The sequence below is a fragment of the Esox lucius genome, chromosome 1 (genome assembly GCF_011004845.1).
Source record: "Esox lucius isolate fEsoLuc1 chromosome 1, fEsoLuc1.pri, whole genome shotgun sequence".
Classification (NCBI taxonomy): domain Eukaryota; kingdom Metazoa; phylum Chordata; class Actinopteri; order Esociformes; family Esocidae; genus Esox; species Esox lucius.
Genome location: NC_047569.1, coordinates 7,115,827 through 7,135,252, shown reverse-complemented (window position 1 = coordinate 7,135,252; position 19,426 = coordinate 7,115,827). Strand labels below are relative to the sequence as shown.

The 19,426-nt window shown below is 40.6% G+C and overlaps 1 protein-coding gene across 8 annotated transcripts in view; it reads left to right on the top strand.

Moving 5' to 3' along the window:
• The window catches only part of plch1 (phospholipase C, eta 1), a 79,318-nt gene that overhangs the window by 29,986 nt on the left and 29,906 nt on the right, over positions 1-19,426 (top strand). For all 8 annotated transcript variants that reach the window (XM_020050495.3, XM_020050484.3, XM_034293533.1 and 5 more), the window contains exons 2-6: positions 3,196-3,342; positions 7,964-8,207; positions 8,993-9,122; positions 13,774-13,944; positions 14,829-14,922. In XM_020050495.3, coding sequence (XP_019906054.2) covers positions 3,196-3,342; positions 7,964-8,207; positions 8,993-9,122; positions 13,774-13,944; positions 14,829-14,922 — 786 coding nt within the window. The remainder of the gene's footprint in view (positions 1-3,195; positions 3,343-7,963; positions 8,208-8,992; positions 9,123-13,773; positions 13,945-14,828; positions 14,923-19,426) is intronic.

Here is a 19,426-nt window from a genome sequence, read left to right as displayed (position 1 = left end):
TTGCCCTAACCCCTTCGCCGGAAATCACGTTTTTCCAAGTGGAGATTTACTATTTTTGTGCAGGCAATAACATATAGACTTACAGTAGATCTCACGCACACACACCAGGATGTAGGACATCACACTAAGTTCCCAATCATACAGAACAACATGAGCTCAACAAAGCCACTAGAATGTGGTAGTGTTGACTAAATAGGAGGGCAGGCGTTGCCATATCCTATGAAATATTGGTAGATTGTCACTCAGCATATATTCAACTCTATCTAAATGTCTTGTGTTTGCCAATTTGCTGAGCCAAATAATCTTTACAAAACATCAAGATTGCTTTTTTGCCTGAAAAGAAAGAAATCAGTTGTTATGAGTAATATTTTATTTCCTCTGTAAACTGCGACACTTTTTAGGGTTTGGATTGTTTCTTGTATTTCTACCAGTGATAGCTCTGCATTTAAGAAGTCACAATCCACTGGGCGACTACAATACTCTAGGAAGTTCTCTATATTTAATGCACTAAGGATCTGCTTTTGATGTATAAAGGGAATCATAAAACTGTCTGAATCTCTTATTAATGTTCTTGGGAGAGAGTAGATTCCCATTCTTCGATTTGATACTGTGGATCATAGTGTTGCTTTTGTATTTACGATGTGCTCTAGACATTAATGTTTGTGTTTTGTTTGGTGTAGAGAAAGGATTCACCAATTTTATAGCCAGTAGATGATGATCATTCTCCTCGAATAAGTTTGATTTGGATAATGTGGCTTTTTTACTCCATTGTATAACATTTCACAATTGTTCTTTTTGGTTTCTAACTGACTGCTAAATGCTACATCCCATTGGTACACCCTAAACTGGTAGCATAGCTTGGAACAATGTTAGTGGTTGTAGTAGAAGTTGTTTCTAGCTGTAGATTGGTAATGATGACATGAACATACAGTGGCTCTCAGTGCCACTGATCAATACAAAAAAAGTCCATAATATTAAGTAAAAATCTAATTAATCTGCAAATTGTTCTAAATTAATTATAAATATAAAACAAACTAATATTGATTGGCGAATTATTCACCTTTTTGCCACCTGAATGAGCGGTGTTGCAACCAGTTGTCTTTAGAAGTCATATGATTAGTTGAGTGCATTCCACCTCTATCCCATTAAGGTGTTTCACATGATTTCAGGTTAAATACACCTTTCTCTTGGAGGTCCCACAATTGGTTAGTATAATTCCTAACAAAAACTAAATAATGAAGGCGAAGGAACTTTCAAAGCAAATCTGGAATAAGGTTTCCATCAGTCAGGGTTTTCCAAAGCATTGAATATCCCTCAGAACACAGTCAAGTCCATTATTAAGCAATGGAAAGAATATGGCACAACAGTGAATCTGTCTATAACATGAATATGAATGGACCTCAATCCAATTGAGAATATGTGGGAAGAGTGTTCACATAAGATCTCGATCTGACTTCATTGAGCTTGAGCAATTGGCATTGTGCCATGTTGGTTCAATGACACTGCTGTTGTTTAGTTCAAGTTCCATTAACCTAATCTGCATATGTATGTTTTGGTTGTTACAACTTTTTTGTTTTAAAATTCTAAAACGTTTATTTAAAAAAGAGTCAATTGACATACGTACCTTTTGGAATGTTGCTGTTGTTTGTTGGATCGCTTGGCTAAATTATTCAAATGAGAAGAAATCCTTGACTCCCTTTTCTGGTGAAAGGGGAACAACAGTCACCCTACAGTGTCCTCGATAGTCACAACTTACAAACAAATCATGTGCTTAGAATACTCATAATATGAGTGACATCTGATTCAAGCCCATTGAAACAGATTGAGCAAGGTCCCTCCCCCTCCAAACGACCCACTGAACCTTTTTGTGATAGTAATAGCTGGTGATGTGTCTAACAAAGGGGAAGGTCTCTTTTAGACACTTTATTAATGGGCAGTGTTTTTGGGTACTTGGGCATTTGAATGAGGCAATCGTATGATTGTTGTTCCCATATAAAAGAAAGCAGGTGAGTGTGTCAAACCAGTTGGTTTGCCGTTGTGTTCTTACCATGTCTTTTGTGTCCTGTACATGACATTTTGTTCTTACAGTATGACCCAGTATGCCGACCCTCATTTACAAAGGAGACCCTTTGCCTGTTGCTGGGCTGTCTTTAACAAAACATCATTTGTTCTCAGTTGACATGCCTGGAAAATAAAATGAAAAAATCCACACAAATAATGTGAAGTTCCATGAAGAAAATGTGCAGCTCGCACCGATGTGACAAAATACCAAAAATAACTCTGACAGTATGTGGCAGTTCAGAGCCCTGGGGACTTTGCAGTCCGACTTCCCTAACAATACGATACTTTGATAATATGTCTTTCTGTTTGAAAATATAATTTTTTCCAAATGATTTTGCTCCATAGTTTGTTATACCTGAGTGGTTCATGCCATGTAAAGAGGAATAAACCGATTCCCTTTCAAACACCCTCAACCAACTCCAAACCTACTTCTCTAAAATATAGATACAACGGTACGTGTTGTGTACTTCTTAACCCTGTGGGGTGTGTGGCTGTGCTGAGACTGAATGGGTGTGCATTTCTGCAGAAGACTGGAATGTTGCATCATACTTCCACCATGACTAGGCAACGGTGTGCTTGAACCCCTCTGGTTCTCTCTCCTTCGCTCTGTCTCTGTGTCTCTCGCCCTGTCTTTCGCTCTGTAAATTCAATTTCAGTTCAATTTTAAGGACTTTATTTGCATGGGAAACATTTGTTCACATTGCCAAAGCAATTGGAAAAGAATAATACAAAGAAAGCTATGAATAAATAACACAAGGGAAACAGAAATAAAATGAACTAATTTACAATTTTAAGTAGATATTTCACTGGCATTACACTGTCTCGTTCTGTCTTCCTCCTCTCTGTATTTTTAGGTTTCTCCAACTGTCTTCTATTTCTCACTCCTCTACCCCGATCTTCTCTCAGTCCCTTTCTCCTCCTCTTTTCCCATATCTTTCTCTTCCCATTACCACTGCAGGACAAAGATGTCACCAGTTCCATAATTTTTCAGTCAAGCCCACCCTGAATGTGACCCGAATCAGCTGAGCGGTGGCATATCGGCCGTGTCAGAGCAATATTTTCCACTTGCCTTATAAAATCTTCACAGCAGGGCCCCTTGTCTAACCTTTCGCCTGTGTGTCTTTCTCTCTCCAGTGGAGCGATGTATGAGTGTGATGCAGTCCGGGACCCAGATGGTGAAGTTAAAGGCTGGCTCCAAGGGCCTGGTGAGACTCTTCTATCTGGACGAGCATCGCTCCTGTATCCGTTGGAGGCCCTCGCGCAAGAGCGAGAAGGCCAAGAGTGAGTATGCTCTCCCTCTTGTCTCCTGTGTCAAGTCCCCCAGAAGGCATGTCCCACCTTAACACCGGCTCTGCCACTAGGGGGCAAACAGTCAGGCCGTGTAGGACTTCATACAATCCTTTAACCAAGTACCAAGTACCAATTTGAAATCATGCTGTTTATCCATTATCCAGGCTATTGAAGCATGTGTGTCTGTGTGTTCTGGGTCTGACTTTGGGTCGAGTTTCAGAGACGGGCCGTGTTGTGACTAGTAGTTAATCTGTCGCGTGTCCTTTTGTTCTTCCCTTCTATAATATAGCTGTCCCTTTCTCTGTGTCTCTGCCACTGTCTCTCTCCCTCCCTCAGAAACGTTCACCATGTCTCTCTCTCTGAAACTTTCTCCCTCTCTCCCTCCCTCAGAAACGTTCTCCATCTCTCTCTCTCTGAAACTTTCTCCCTCTCTCTCCCTCCCTCAGAAACGTTCTCCATCTCTCTCTCGGAAACTTTCTCCCTCTCTCCCTCCCTCAGAAACATTTTCCCTCTCTCTCTCTGAAACTTTCTCCCTCTCTCTCCCTCCCTCAGAAACATTTTCCATCTCTCTCTCTGAAACTTTCTCCCTCTCTCTCCCTCCCTCAGAAACATTTTCCATCTCTCTCTCTCTGAAACTTTCTCCCTCTCTCTCCCTCCCTCAGAAACGTTCTCCATCTCTCTCTCGGGAACTTTCTCCCTCTCTCCCTCCCTCAGAAACGTTCTCCATCTCTTTCTCTGAAACTTTCTCCCTCTCCCTCCCTCAGAAACATTCTCCATCTCTCTTCCTTCTACTCTGCCTCTGTCCTATACACTCTCCCTCACTGACTCAGTCTTGCCCTCTGTTCCTCACATCTTGTCTCCCTTTTCACTTCTGGTACGCTCCCTTCCTCTTCTCTGTCTCTCCCTCGTCTGTCTCTCTCTTCTCTGTCTCTCCCTTGTCTGTCTTTCTCTCTCCCTCTGTCTTTCTTACTCTCATTCAGTCCAGGATGTCAGATGCGTTAACCTTACTGACATGGTGTTCTTGTTGTGGATTAAACTTTCGCAAAACCTTTACACACCCCCTGCCCGTCAACACACACACAGACACACACACATTCTTTCTATTTAAGCGGACTGTTTTCATCAGATAAGACTCTTAGGTCATTTCCATTAACATAATTAAAATTACTAAACAAATTTGTGGTTATTGTCTGGAGGTCTGTGGATATGTGTTTGTCATGAGTAGGTGTGACAGGCTATGTTGTTGTCTGCAGCACTGCTGCTGTGACGTCCGAGAAGCTGCTGGTCAGAGAATGTATTGCCCTACTAGAATAACACATTGAACACTTTGAACAGAGGTTAAAAGGAGGTTGCAAGGACATATTTCTGGTTGAAAAAACATTGAAGAGACGTGTTTCCAATTATTTTTCTCAGTGTTAGCATAATGTTTCCATCACTGATTAGATGATTGTGGCCGGGCGCGGACACAGGAATATAACTGAGAAGATGTGTCCTTTTCCAAACCTTTTTCTCAAAAGACATTGGGTGAGGAGCACGTTAAGTCCCTCTCCTCTGACCTTCTACTCCAATGTGTTTTTAGAAAGAGCTGAGGAGAGAGGATGTGTGTAGTCTAAGAAATGTAATTGAAATTCTACCTGAGAAAATTACCTGATATGGACAGAGGCTTTTCTTCTTTTGACCTCCCTTTATCCCCTCCTCCCAATTATGTGAAATAATACTTGTGCCTTCTACTTCCTCTCCTCACTAGCTTTTCCCCTAGTTTTGACTGCAAGCTACCCTCAACCATTACCAGTTCACAACCATATACCCCATTAAAAAGTACCATGGAGAAACCCCTTCTGAAGAAAAGTAGATTTTTCAGCTCTTTTCAATTTTCAGGAAGTTCTAGAGGAATTGCAGTGCTGCCTTAGCGTAAAGTAAGGTCAGAGAGGTGCTTGTCAGAAAGATGGGTGTACCTTAGAGCTGTATAGTGGCATACAAACTTAAAGATAATACATTATAATTATTTTTTACTGAAGTAGCATGGCAGAGGTGATAAACACTTTGCAGCTTGCGGGCTTTCTTCAGGTTCCACAATACAAATCACAGACAGGTGAACTTCATAAGAAAATTAAATGGAGTGGACAATATAGCCCAATAAACAAAGCAGAAACATGTCCAAGATAATGAAGCAGAAAGGAATCACAGAACTAAAAATAAATAATTATAATTGAAAATACAAACTATACTGTCACAAGTAAAATAACAAAGAGTAGATAGTGAGTGAATATGTACATGTATTTTTGCACCATTTAGTCAATGCAAAGCGTCCATATCCTGCTGGACATCATATGTTTTAAACATCACACCAGCTTATGGCCACCAAGAAGAAGAAACAATTCCACAGATTTTGCATGTAAATGATCAAAATGTAATTCAAATTAGTCAGACATATTGTATTCTAAATGAAACACCCCTGTTCATAATATTGTACTACTGTTACAGTATTTTTGTTTATGTGGAGTTGTTTGTTCTCATTCTCTGTGATTTATAGCTGGTGTGACTTTTCTGTTCAGTTTAGAACGTGAGAAGTTACATGGTGTGAAAATACCTGTTCTTATTAATTGATTTTGTGGCACATAATTTATCTTTTTTTGTTTCATTTTCTCTTTTTAGCTTCATTATTTTGGGCACTTTTCTATTTTGTTGATTGGTTTGTATTGTCCAGCATTGACTTTTATTGCTCCTGAGACGATACACAATTTTACATTTGTGTCATTAGAGGATGTTAGCTCCACTGAAAAATTATGTAACTGTATTTGTAATCTAAATATTTTGATGGCTTAAAATGTGCTCTGACTTAATTGAGATAAAACAAGAGGTACTTCTTGTTGGAACCAATGCAAAGGGAGAATCTGGATCCACTTTTTAATTGACAATCAGTGCCGGCTCTACCCTTTAGGGGGCACTAAGCTCCCCCTAGCAGTCGGGGGTCCTAATCAACTGTTTGTGTCGCTAATGCCTAGAACAGGCCCTTTTGACAATCACTGTAAACAAAACACCAGATGAAAAACCGTAGATTTTATTTTGGATTGTGGACTTGAAACATTAAATAAAATAAAAATGTGAATGCTTCATCACCTCAACAACAGATTTTCTCTTGATATGGAGAGATTAATCCATCCTTATATTACAGGAGTGCTTGAAAGTAATGGTCAACTGGTCTTCCCAAGAAAGCCCTTGGTCAACTACCAAACATACAAAATGCTGCAGCACAGGAACAGACCAGGAACAGACACATTATGCACATTTTAAAGTCTCTGCACTGGTTACCTATCGACTTGGCAAAGATCCCATTGGACCAATACATTGTCCATTTCCTGTTCATTATAATAAATTAACAATGGGAGTACGCCCAACATTTTTCATTATTTTATCTGTGGCTTTTAGAGTGGATTTGAAGTTTCTTCTTGTAGTTTTATATATCACTCCGAGATTGTACACCTCAATACAATCGGAAGTTATGTATCCAGTAGATCCTTCAATTCCTCTGGCATTGGCCTTTTAACTATCCCAAGGGTGAGTACTAACAGAAATGGAGAAGCAGCTTTTTACTTTTAAGCCTTCAGTTTTTGAAACACACTGCCTGAGGACCTAAGGGGGCCAAAACTGTGGGCATTTTCAAAATAAATCTTAAAACACATATTTTTGCTTATGCTTTTCTTCAGGGTGTTTTTAGTCTTTCTGTCTGCTTCATTGCTATTCTTAAGTTGTTAACCTATTATGTTAGTCCTACAGTATACATGTTTTTATTTACCCTTGTATTTGAAGCACATTGTGTTGCATCTGTGTATGAAACGTGCTATGTAAATAAAGCTTGATTTATTGAATGTGCCACTGGAATACAACAAAGCACTTGTCCCACAATGATCCCACGAACAGTACCAAGTCAATTTGCACAGCCAAATGCGAGATCTCCTGGAGCATTCTTCATATTCCGTGAGCGGGATTTGAACTCAATGACTCAGCTGTACTTCGTATCGGTGCCTTAACCGCTGCTCCATTCGGAAGCTCTAAACGTTTTTTTCTTTTGTTTGAGAAGGCAGATAAATGTGGTCAAACGTGGAGAAAGCCCGTCAGAGATTGCAAGCAAGGTTATATTCGTTTGTGTGTTGTTTTTGGCCAGAACATCCTGTACTGTGTATGTGTGTGCTATACACACACAGAACAGGACGAACTGGACTGGAGGCAGTTTCCCTCCAAAAAACAAAGACGGAATGAAAGAGCTTAGAATACACTCCAATCTCATTAGTGTGTGCATCTGTTTCTGTTGTTCTGTCTGCTTGTGGGATGCGACAGGGTTGTTTAGAGTTTGCATATGCCTGTTTGTTGCCCTATTTTGGTGCGATGTCTGGTGGTATCTCTTCTCCTCAATGAGGCATGCATTAAATATTTAGTGGTGTACACCATTGGTGCTTTAGAAGGTAACTTTATGTCTGCATTTTGATACCAAAAGAGCGAATTGTACACAATCCTTGCAGTTGTCCCGTTCATCCTGTGTCCCATTCATCCTGTGTCTCTAAAGTGTTTTTATTGTCTTCCTCTTCCATGTCCCACCCTCTTTCCCTCACAGTCACCATCGATTCGCTGTACAAGGTGACGGAGGGCCTTCAGTCAGACATCTTCCACCGGCACGCTGATGGAAGTTTTGACCCGGGCTGCTGTTTCACTGTTTACCACGGTAACCACATGGAGTCACTGGACTTGGTGACATCCAACCCTGAGGAGGCTCGCACGTGGGTGACGGGACTAAGCTACCTGATGGCTGGAATCAGCGACGAGGATTCACTGGCAAAACGTCAGCGCACACATGACCAATATCCTTGTAAGACTAAGAAACACGTATATGTACACACACACTTCTGCTGCCATTACCCAGTGTGTGTGCGTGCGTGTGTGTGTGTGTGTGTCCGTCCCCTTGTCCATCCTTGACGTCAACATTGTTCAGGCATAAAACTGTCTGGCTGGCCTACTTCTTTCGCATCTCTGGTCTCTTTTCATTCCTAAAGTGTTCTTTATTTCTTAATTTTTCTCTGTGCCTGCTACATGTGTGCGTGCCTTGGAGTCCTGTTTGGACTAGATTTGCCGACTGACAGGACATGGTGGTGTATGGTTTCAAAAAGCCTCTCAGCTTGAATAATCATTACTCGTTTTTCTTAAGTTAATTGCAACTCAAACAGTTTAGACTTCAGTCCACACTGCAGGAGCACTGATAGTGTCGTGGCTACTGTATGTTGCTGACAACGCCTACGCTCAGACCCTTCAACCCCTTAAGGCTGTTTCTCTGCCAACCTGTGTCTGTGTCATTCACAGTCCTCCACGACCCCATTTTTATTTATTTAGTCTTTGCTCAATCAAGTCTCACTAAAATGACAAAAGAAAGAAAAAGAAAGAAGAATTAAAGGAACGCCTGGATCAAGACAGACCAATAGGCATTATATCTTTGATCTATTGCTTGTCTTTTCAGATTAATTGTTTTGTGTTGTTGTCCTATACACGTCTCGGACAAATGGCACTGTATTTTGGTAGTCACTCGTGTTTTGCCTCTGAGTCATTGTCTCAGACGCATTCCCATCGCTGTGTCCTTAACCTGTGTGTGCATGTGGATGAAGCAAACGTTCGAGGAAGCTGATAAGAACGGGGATGGCCTGCTGAACATCGATGAAATCTACCAGCTACTGCACAAGATGAACGTCAACTTGCCCCGCAGGAAGGTCAAACAGATGTTCCAGGTCAGTCAGAGGTCAAAGGCCTGTTATCTTTAAGTACAACAAACAACATGTTTACATGCAGGTTCAGGCTCAACAATACCAGAGAAATGAATAAAAATACCTAATAATACCATAATAATAATAACATAATGACAATAATAACATAATAACAGGACACCAACAGAAGTACCAATACTAATGACAGTTTTTATAGATTTGTGCTTGTGTGTGGGTGAGTGCATGCCTGCTCAGTTAAGTGGAGTGTAAGTAGAGAGAAATTACAATTGAAGAATGAATCAGTCTAATTGCAGATATTAACTGTGACCCAGCCACTTAGTATGAGGTCCTAGGCTTTTGATACAGTCCATGTCTGACCAACGGTAATCAAATGAACAGAGCGTGGCTGGGTGTGCAGCATCACTTAACATTTTATAGGTATTTAAATAGGTATTTTATTTGATAGGTATCCCATTAATAGGGATTTGTTCCCACACTAGGCTGTCATGCAATTGGTCAGGATTCTCTCAATTGTGAGGTGATAGTATTCACACAGGGCCCAGAATTTAATGCTGAATTTTAGTCACATTAGTGAGTAGAGTCACTGCCCTGTGCTCTTGAAAACTTTTATGGTATTGATAAATCATTGACTGTGTGGAAAAAATTGTAAGAGTGTGGACTCTACCGCATTCCCATTGATGTGGTTTGGTGTGTTTTTCCTACTCTCCTTGGGACAATGGTGGTCTAATTGAAGCAAATGGGATCTCCGTAAACATGCCCTTCAGACGGTTGGAAAACACTTGAAGGACTCGACTGGAGTGCTTCTCCTTTTGAGAGTGTCCCTCGTGTCACCTTTGGGGGGAGGAGCAAGAGCTTTCCTGGTTCCTGTTGTTTTCTGCCTCAAAGAGAGGAAAGCCTAGGTTGAGCTTTTCTGAGAGGGAGGCCGCAGTTGTCATCATGCATCTAGATTTATCTTTGTAAAACATGTTTGCTTTTAGTCTTCACCATGTGTCTTAAGTCTAATTCAGGGACAAGATTAACTTAAATTGAATATCCTCAATATTCTTTGAGGAGAACTGGGTGGATGAATCTCTTTCTCAGCCTCTTATAGTCTATAGTCTCATAGCAATTTTCAATGTAGTCAGCATTCTGTTGTCCACCATCTTGCTGTCCTTACTGTTGATGGGTCCCTCCTGTGCTGTTGCTTCTAGGCAGGGATGAAAAACAGGGAGACGTCATCCAATTGGCTGAATGAGGGGTGGGAGATTGTTTTCTACACATTATGGGTACATGTGCACACATTATCTAAGTATTTTTATTTACCTTTTGTTGGGCATGTTGGTCATATTATGTCGAGATGTTTTGATGTTTGCTTGAAGAGTTAAGAGTTCAGAGTTCAATTCTCTCAGCAAGTGATGTGTACAGCGTTTTAGTGTGGCACTCCAAGTTGAGAGAACAGTAGTAGGCTATGGTTTAAACCTCAGTAAGCCAGGAATGAATGAGGACATCTGGCCCAACAGCCTTTGCTCTTAGCAGACATCATGGAGGGATGTGGATAAGTTATCGGTTGGAATTGGGAAGTATTTTCAGAAACCCGTGTTTCTTTGAGAACAAAAGCACTGAAATTCCTCAGGTTCTCAATGGCTGACAAGCGCTGTCTTGAAGAATGATACAATGACAATTTCTTTTTTTTTTCTGGCGTTGCTGGTCAAAGTCCGCTTCGACATTTTGCTCCTGGCAACACTTGCGTGTATGCCTACAGTAGCTGAAGTGTTAGAACGCATCCCAGTTCTGTCTTCTATAGCGAGTGACTAACATAAATATTCAATACTCATGCTGCTACCTGAAAACAAATTCCACCGGTACACCAACATCCAAACCTTTAGTGAATGTATTTCTTTCTCTTATGGATTTTTATAATGGAGTTAATTATGACTTGGTGGTGGTGTTTCAGAGGTCTGGTGGTTGGTGGTTTCAGAGGCCTGCAGTGGTTACATCCCTAAAGCCAAGCTTAGGTTCAGACGAATTGGGTGATGATGGAATTAACTGGTATTATGCATGGCTGAATGAACGAACGGGTACACACACGCACTCCTTCTAGATAGCTCTCTATTTTGCAAGACGAATGTTAACCCCTCATTTGGCACAATCGTTAGTTGAATTTAAGCTCCTTGCTTTGTTTCTGGTGTCAGTGAACCCAGTGATTTAATTAATATAGAGTGCCCAGCTAATTTGTATCCTAAGGAGACAGGAAGATGTACAGTATTGGGGAAAATGGGGAAGTGAGTAAAGGGAGATAGATAGATGTAAAAATGGGAGATGGCAAGAAGAAACTTTAAGGGATAGCTCAGGATTTTAGCAGTTTCTTCAAGCCCTGTAGCATATGATCTTGTTCTTTCTCTCTCCCTATCGCTTCTCCTCCAGAGACATATAAAGATACAATTTGTATGCATCGGTTTTATATTATGAGGGGATTTAAAAGTAGTTTGCGAGAGAATGCTAACTAGCTAAACACAAGGACCGCAAGCAAATGTCCCTTAATGACAAAATCCCTTTAAAGTCATCAGAGACATGGAGTGTTAGTGAGGCTGCAGAGGCTAAAGCGCGGAAGGAAAAATGGAGGGAACTGTAATAGGATTTCCAGGTCACGTTATCTTCGCTAAAAGTCTGTCTTATTGCACTGGCTACCTGGGGAAATGGAGGAAATCCAGTCTGATAGATGTACCTTTGGGATTACCTATATAATGCCTTGCCAGTTACATTAGAGGCAATGGTATGTGATTCAATTGACAAGGGCACCTTGGAGGACTGAAAGTGGGAACTGCCTGACGGCACTGTTGTTTCACTGTCCATTGTTTATATGGCGCCGCCAAGGAGTACAAGGATGGTTACAGAACACAGTTGCCCTTTCTATGCATTTCCTTATACAGGTGCTGGTCATAACATTAGAATATCATCAAAAAGTTGATTTATTTCAGTAATTCCATTCAAAAAGTGAAACTTGTATAATGTATACATTCATTCCACACAGACTGATATATATTTTGAGCGTTGATTTCTTTTAATTTTGATGATTATAACTGACAACTAATCTCAGAAAATTAGAATATTGTGAATAGGTTCAATATTGAAGACACCTGGTGCCACACTCTAATCAGCTAATTAACCCAAAACACCTGCAAAGGCCTTTAAATGGTCACTTAGTCTAGTTCTGTAGGCTACACAATCATGGGGAAGACTGCTGACTTGAGAGCTGTCCAAAAGATGACCATTGACACCTTGCACAAGGAGGGCAAGACACAAAAGGTCATTGCTAATGAGGCTGGCTGTTCACAGAGCTCTGTTTCCAAGCACATTAATAGAGAGGCGAAGGGAAGGAAAAGATGTGGTAGAAAAAAGTGTACAAGCAATAGGGATAACTGCACCCTGGAGAGGATTGTGAAACAAAACCCATTCAAAAATGTGAGGGACATTCACAAAGAGTGGACTGCAGCAGGAGTCAGTGCTTCAAGAACCACCACGCACAGATGTATGCAAGACATGGGTTTCAGCTGTTGCATTCCTTGTGACAAGCCACTCTTGAACAAGACACAGCGTCAGAAGCGTCTCGCCTGGGCTAAAGACAAAAAGGACTGCAGCTGAGTAGTCCAAATTTATGTTCTCTGATGAAAGTAAATTTTGCATTTCCTTTGGAAATCAAGATCCCAGAGTCTGGAGGAAGAGAGGAGAGGCACAGAATCCACGTTGCTTGAAGTCCAGTATAAAGTTTCCACAGTCAGTGATGGTTTGGGGTGCCATGTCATCTGCTGGTGTTGGTCCACAGTGTTTTCTGAGGTCCAAGGTCAACGCAGCCGTCTACCAGGAACTTTTAGAGCACTTCATGCTTCCTGCCGCTGACCAACTTTATGGAGATGCAGATTTAATTTTCCAACAGGACTTGGCACCTGCACACAGTGCCAAAGCTATCAGTACCTGGTTTAAGGACCATGGTATCCCTGTTCTTAATTGGCCAGCAAACACAATACCCCAAATCTATGGGGTATTGTGAAGAGGAAGTTGCGATACGCCAGACCCAACAATGCAGAAGAGCTGAAGGCCACTATCAGAGCAACCTGGGCTCTCATAACACCATAGCAGTGCCACAGACTGATCGACTCCATGCCACGCCGCATTGCTGCAGTAATTCAGGCAAAAGGAGCCCCAACTAAGTATTGAGTGCTGTACATGCTCATACTTTTCATGTTCATTCTTTTCAGTTGGCCAAAATTTCTAAAAAGAATTTTTTGTATTGGTCTTAAGTAATATTCAAGTTTTCTGAGATACTGAATTTAGGATTTTCATTAGTTGTCAGTTATAATCATCACAATTAAAAGAAATAAACGTTTGAAATATATCAGTCTGTGTGTAATGAATGAATATAATATATAAGTTTCACTTTTTGAATGGAATTACTAACATAAATCAACTTTTTGAAGATATTCAAATTTTATGACCAGCACCTGTAGTACCAGACCAGGTTGGGGGTCCATGGCTTTCATAAAAGTGCCTGCTGTTGAGCTAAGATTGAAAGATTGTTGTTTTCGAGTGTCAAGGAAGACATTTTGGACAGTTGGTTGGAGCGGATTAACCAAACACTCCAGTCTCTTACTTGTGATGTAATTTCCTTTTCCCACAGGAAGCGGACTCGGATGACCAGCAGGGCACGTTGACGTTTGAGGAGTTTAGTGTGTTCTATAAGATGATGTCACTGCGCCGGGACCTGTACCTGCTGCTAATGAGCTACAGCGACAAGAAGGATCATCTGATGGTTGACGAGCTCGCCCACTTCCTGTGCAATGAACAAAAGGTTGGGGTCACGGACGACACTAGATTATGCAGTTTTAGTGATCTACAGTACCTTGTTTTACTTTCACTTCCTGAGCTTCGGCCCCGGGAAACAGATTTAGGTTTGTTTATTCTGCTTTTCCTGTCTCCCGAATATCCTGGTGTGTTTCATGATGAAAGGTCTGGCTTTGTATGGGCCATCTCTGGGGCAGCCTCCTCAGCTCTTCATCACTGTCACATCACTGTCTTTTTCTCCGGCCAACTGTCCATTCTTCTGTGCCCATCTGTCTCTGTCTTTGTGTCTGTCTGTCCATCTGTCTTGTCTGTCTGTGTGTCTGTCTCCCTCTTTCCTGTTACATCCCCAGTGTAGAGAGGCTGTTTGTGTGTTTTGTGTCTTTTTCTCAGTGTGTTTGCGTGTCTTTCTGTATGTCTATCTGACTGTGTGTTTGTGTGTTGTTCTGTGTCTATGTGCTTGTCTCTCACGCGTTCTCTGCCCTGCTGTAGAATCCCCATTCAATAAAGTAGAAAAAGGCTTTGTTATGGCCAGAGTAATGGTTATCCAGCTGAGGCCCCGCAGTCCACCTTATTGCCTCAGTCTAGACACCAATACTCGGGGGGGGGGGGGGGTTGGGGAGGTGGGGGGGGGTTCTGTGTTTGTGTCTGTGTGTGTTTTAAAGAAGGAGTTTGGCTTTAGAGGACCGGCAGGTTATGGCTCTGTGTGACAAGCTGACAAGTCTGGGTTTCATGAGAGTCTCAGGAGTCTGATTTGATTGGCAGGCGGTTACTCTGATAGCCTCAAAGACGTGACATTGTGACAGTGTTTCTTTACCTCAAATCTTACTAGCCTCCTGTGTCTCCTCTCTTTATTGTGTGTGTGTGTGTGTGTGTGGCTCTATGTCTCCACAGATGGTGAATGTGACTACAGAGTACTGTCTGGATGTAATTGATAAGTTTGAGATGTCTGAAGAAAACAAACAGAAAGGCATCCTGGGAATTGAGGGTAAGCCCCCCCGTCACCCTCTCTCTAATGTAACTGGTTTTATTTTCCGCCTTATATCTCCTCTCTTCCTCTTTTTCTCTCTCTCATTCTCTCTCTCTCTTCCAATCTCTCTCTTTTCTTTCTCCACCCTTTCCCTTCATCTCTTTATTCCTTCCTTTCTCTCCCTTACTCTTTCTTTCTCCCTCCCTCTCTCTCTCGCTTACCCCCTGTTCCTGCTTCTCTTCCTCGCTCTTGTTTACTCTCTTGTTCTCTTTCTCCCATCTCTCTCTCCCTCTTGTTCACTTTCTAACAATCTCCCTTTGTTTTTCCCCTACCCACAAACACCTACCAAATTTAGAGCTCCGAGCCAAAACCTGTCTCAAAGCTGACGGAACTGATTGACCTCAAGCCAGGTGCTAGTGTGTGTGTGTGTGTGTGTGTGTGTGTATGTGTGTGTGTGTGTTTGCGTTTCTAAACCAGTCGTTAGTCACTGTGTGTCTGTGTGGGACACACTTCAGACAGCTAGGGAAGAGAAGGAGATTGGATATTTTGAGTAAGGAACAAAGGCATTGGGTGAGGAAAGAGATGACGGAAGAATATGGTGAGGGAATAATAGAGCGAGGGAGAGAGAGGTTACTTTAGAGCGGGAAGTTGGAGAAAGTATGAGAGAGAAAGACAGGGAGAAGCTGCAATACTGTAGACTACTTTATCATGAAGCTCAATCCAGAGTCTCTAAGATGATTTAGTCAGCCCATTAGCAGTGCTTTCAGACCCCAGCAAAATCACAACCTAACTGAACAGTACTACCAACCACCCACACCCAACAAATTCCCTGCTATTCAGCAATGCTATGGATGGAAGGAAGATACTGTAGAAACATACCAAAGATAAATTGGCTACAATCAAATCCATTCACTGCCAGACTACTTCCTAAATATATTGTTTGGCTGCAATAGCAAAGGTGCTAACTTAGCAGTACAATAACAGAATAGTCAGTTTTAATGTAATATCTATCAGCTCAAGATATTACATTGAAAAGAAATCAAATCCAAAAATACAAGTCCAATTTCAGCCCTCTAGTGTCTACAAGGGGAATAGCAGAAACAATGGGTTTGACAAGGAATGTAAAAACTTAATTTGGGGGAAATATTGAAAAAGTACACAATTAAAGGGGAATTTCACAATGGCTGAACTACTTAATATACTAATTACTAACATAAGCAATGTTACCAATGTGTGAGAGAAATACAACATCTCCTCAACACAGTGGAAAACAAGCAAATGTTAAGGCTCAAATAAACTGCAGTTTTAACAGCAGCAGCCCTATCTAAAAAGAGTAGACTATACTGCTAGCCACATATCTACATTGTAAATAACCACAGACATGGTCTTGAATAAGCAATGTGTTAATAAGTTACAGCTTTAAGAACAGTAACCATATCTAAAAAGAGTTGGATATACATTTTACAGTTCTGTAGAATACTAGATTAATCTTCGATATCTTCTTAACTTAGCCAACAGAGGCAGAAACTAGACACGCATCAATATAATTAATTAATTAATTTGCCATCTTGGTCCAGATTAAAATGTTGTAGGGCATTTGTGATTATTAAATACATTCTCCAGGATATATCATCAGCAGAAATCTCATGTTCAGACATATGGTTCAAAATCACCACTTAAGATCATTACTCCCCCCCCCCCCTTTAAATCATGATGACAAGCCATTGTGTTTCGTAATAGCTGGCTAGTTAGCTAGCAGTTGCCAGGCCACTGAGCAGTGTTGCCAGATGAGGGGGTTTCCCAAATTTTTTTTGCAATTTTTAATGACATTGTGTGGGCAAAAATGGGCTTGGGCGGGTCGATTTACAGATGATTGTATAAGTTTGGGTGTTTTTTTTTCTTCTGGAGTCTGCGAGTGATTGGCCGGTGTTTTCAAAACCTAGCGAGTGGAGGGGGACTGGACCAAAGCAGGAAGTACCACCTCATCAGTTGTGGTCTTTTTGAAAGCGGAAAACTGTTGACACCTTGTACATTTATAAACATATCTGCTGATAGGATAATCGCTGAAAAACATCAAATGGCTCTATCAATCAAAAAAATGTGCAACTACAAACAAATTGATTTATAGTGCGATCGGCGTAACATAGAGGCATTGCAAAATCAAAGAAAACCTAACAAAATAACATTTTTCGTATCTGTCTCACACTTCATTACACATTATGATAATATGATGTATTGCACAAAGCCATTTTGGTTTATACCCCTATGGCCATGCAAATCAGCTTCTTTAATCCTTGAATCTTTCTAATTATTTTTCTGTATTTAAAATTTGAGGGGCAGATGCTTAGTGTTTAATTCATTTATTGATTTAATCAATTGGGGAACATAAGACAAAATCAAAACCCTCCAAATGTTGATGGTACACTACACAATAAAAATCACAGACAACAATTGTCAACATTATCCTCAGCTCTGACATTTTCCACCATATTTGGAACCAAGATCTAATCACCCCAATCCACAAAAGACCCTATGAACCACTGGAGAATCTGCATTAATAGCAACCTTGGGAAAGGCCTGTGCACTATTATCAAGGCCAGACTCCAACATTTCCCCAGTAAAATCAATTCCCTGATCAAATGTCAACTTGGCTTCTAACTGAAATTCCACACAACAGACCGCATGTACACCTTGCACACCCTAATTAACAAACAAACAAAACAAAAGCAAGGTCTTCTCAAGTTTTGTGGATTTAAAAAAAGCTTTTGACTCATTTTGAAAGTGGGGGCTGCTGTACAAATGAATGGAAAGTGGTGTTGGGGGATAATATTTGTAAACAAACAAAAAGTTTGCAGTTGAAATTGGCAAGAAACACACTAATTTCTTCCCTCAGAGATTGGGGTGGGACAGATGCAGCTTTAACCCAGCTCTTATGGTACTCAGGTCTCCAAATCCAGGGAGATCTTATGGCACCTAGATATTCTGTCAGACCCATATGAAAAATAAATACATTTAAAATATATTTTTTAAAACATATTTAGGATATATTTAAAATTAACAGAAATTGGCCAGTTAATGTATTTAAGGAAATGTAATTAATACATTTAGAAATATATTAACAAATGCCTATGAAATGTATCAAAATATTTTGGAGATGCATTTGAAAATGTATCGGAAAACACATTAAATATATTGTACAATACATTTAGGAAATGTATTTTTGAATATATTTAAAAAAAAATAGCATTTGGCAGGCCTCAAATCCATAATGTTTGGCTTCTAAGTTGAGTGTGCTAACCACTATTCCAAACAGGGATATCTTTTTCAGAAGGGTGAGTTGTGGTCTTACCAAGGTTACTCCATTATGTTAGAAAATATTGGTGACTGCAAGATGAAATGCATTTTGTAAATGTATATTTGTAAATGTACATGTATTTCAACACCTAAAAGTGATGTCATCAATAGTTTTTTAAGTGTTGTTTGTATATTCACTGTGTGAAGAAACGCGTGCTGTTTGTTTAGAAAATCCAGACCTATTAATGGCTGTAATATAATATTCATTTAAGTAAAACACCCATCCCTGGGTTACACCTAATGACCTTTTCATCCAGCTATTTATTGTATAAGTGTTGGAATTAGAATTGGAGTGAAAACCTACCAGACAGCAGATCCCGCGGAAAAGGTTGAGCAACGCTGCTCTAGATGCAACATTTTTCTTTTGTATTCTCCAAGTAAAAACCCCAAACAATACATGTAGAGATTGTTTTGGACTATATCCACTTAATGTTCAGAATGGAGCTATTAAATATCACACTTACCTAAAGGGAAGCAATTCTTAAACCTTTCATTACAATACCGTCATCTACAGTGAAATGAACCCAAGACTGCTAGTTTTGGGGTTCTGATCAAATTTCCAAACACCCCTCAGAGCACCAGGAGAGCAACACAAGTAGTCATATTATGAGAAAAAATATTTAGTGCTATGTTGCCCTAAACAGTGACTATACAGTTAATTAAATTAAAGACAGAAAGTGAAAAAGAAAGACAAGCAAAACGATGGGTATGAAAAACAGGGAGATAAATCGAGATGGTAAGAGAGACATAGAGAGAGAAAGGACTAGAGAGTGAGAAATAACGAAAGCCTCAGAGTGTCTGACCGATGCAACAAATGTGTTGGCTGCATTCACGGCCCACTGAAGACAAATCTGCGTGCAAGTGGTCGAGCGTTACCGGATTGTGTCAGATGACCGTGTGTGTTTCGTTCAATTTGATTTGTCAGAATGACAGGCCGTCCTGTCATTCTGATGTCAACAGTATGCTAGTGATTGCACAGTATCTCGGTCATGTACTGTCTTTGTGTATGTGTGTTCAGGCGTTTGTGTAGAAGAGAGAGACTATGAGGAATTCCTGACTATGCATCACCACGGTGATGGCTGGCCCTGATCTCCCATGGTGGCCTCAAGGCCTTCCATTCTGACACCAATGAAAAACACTACATTAGTCAACGCCTGTCGTTTCGATC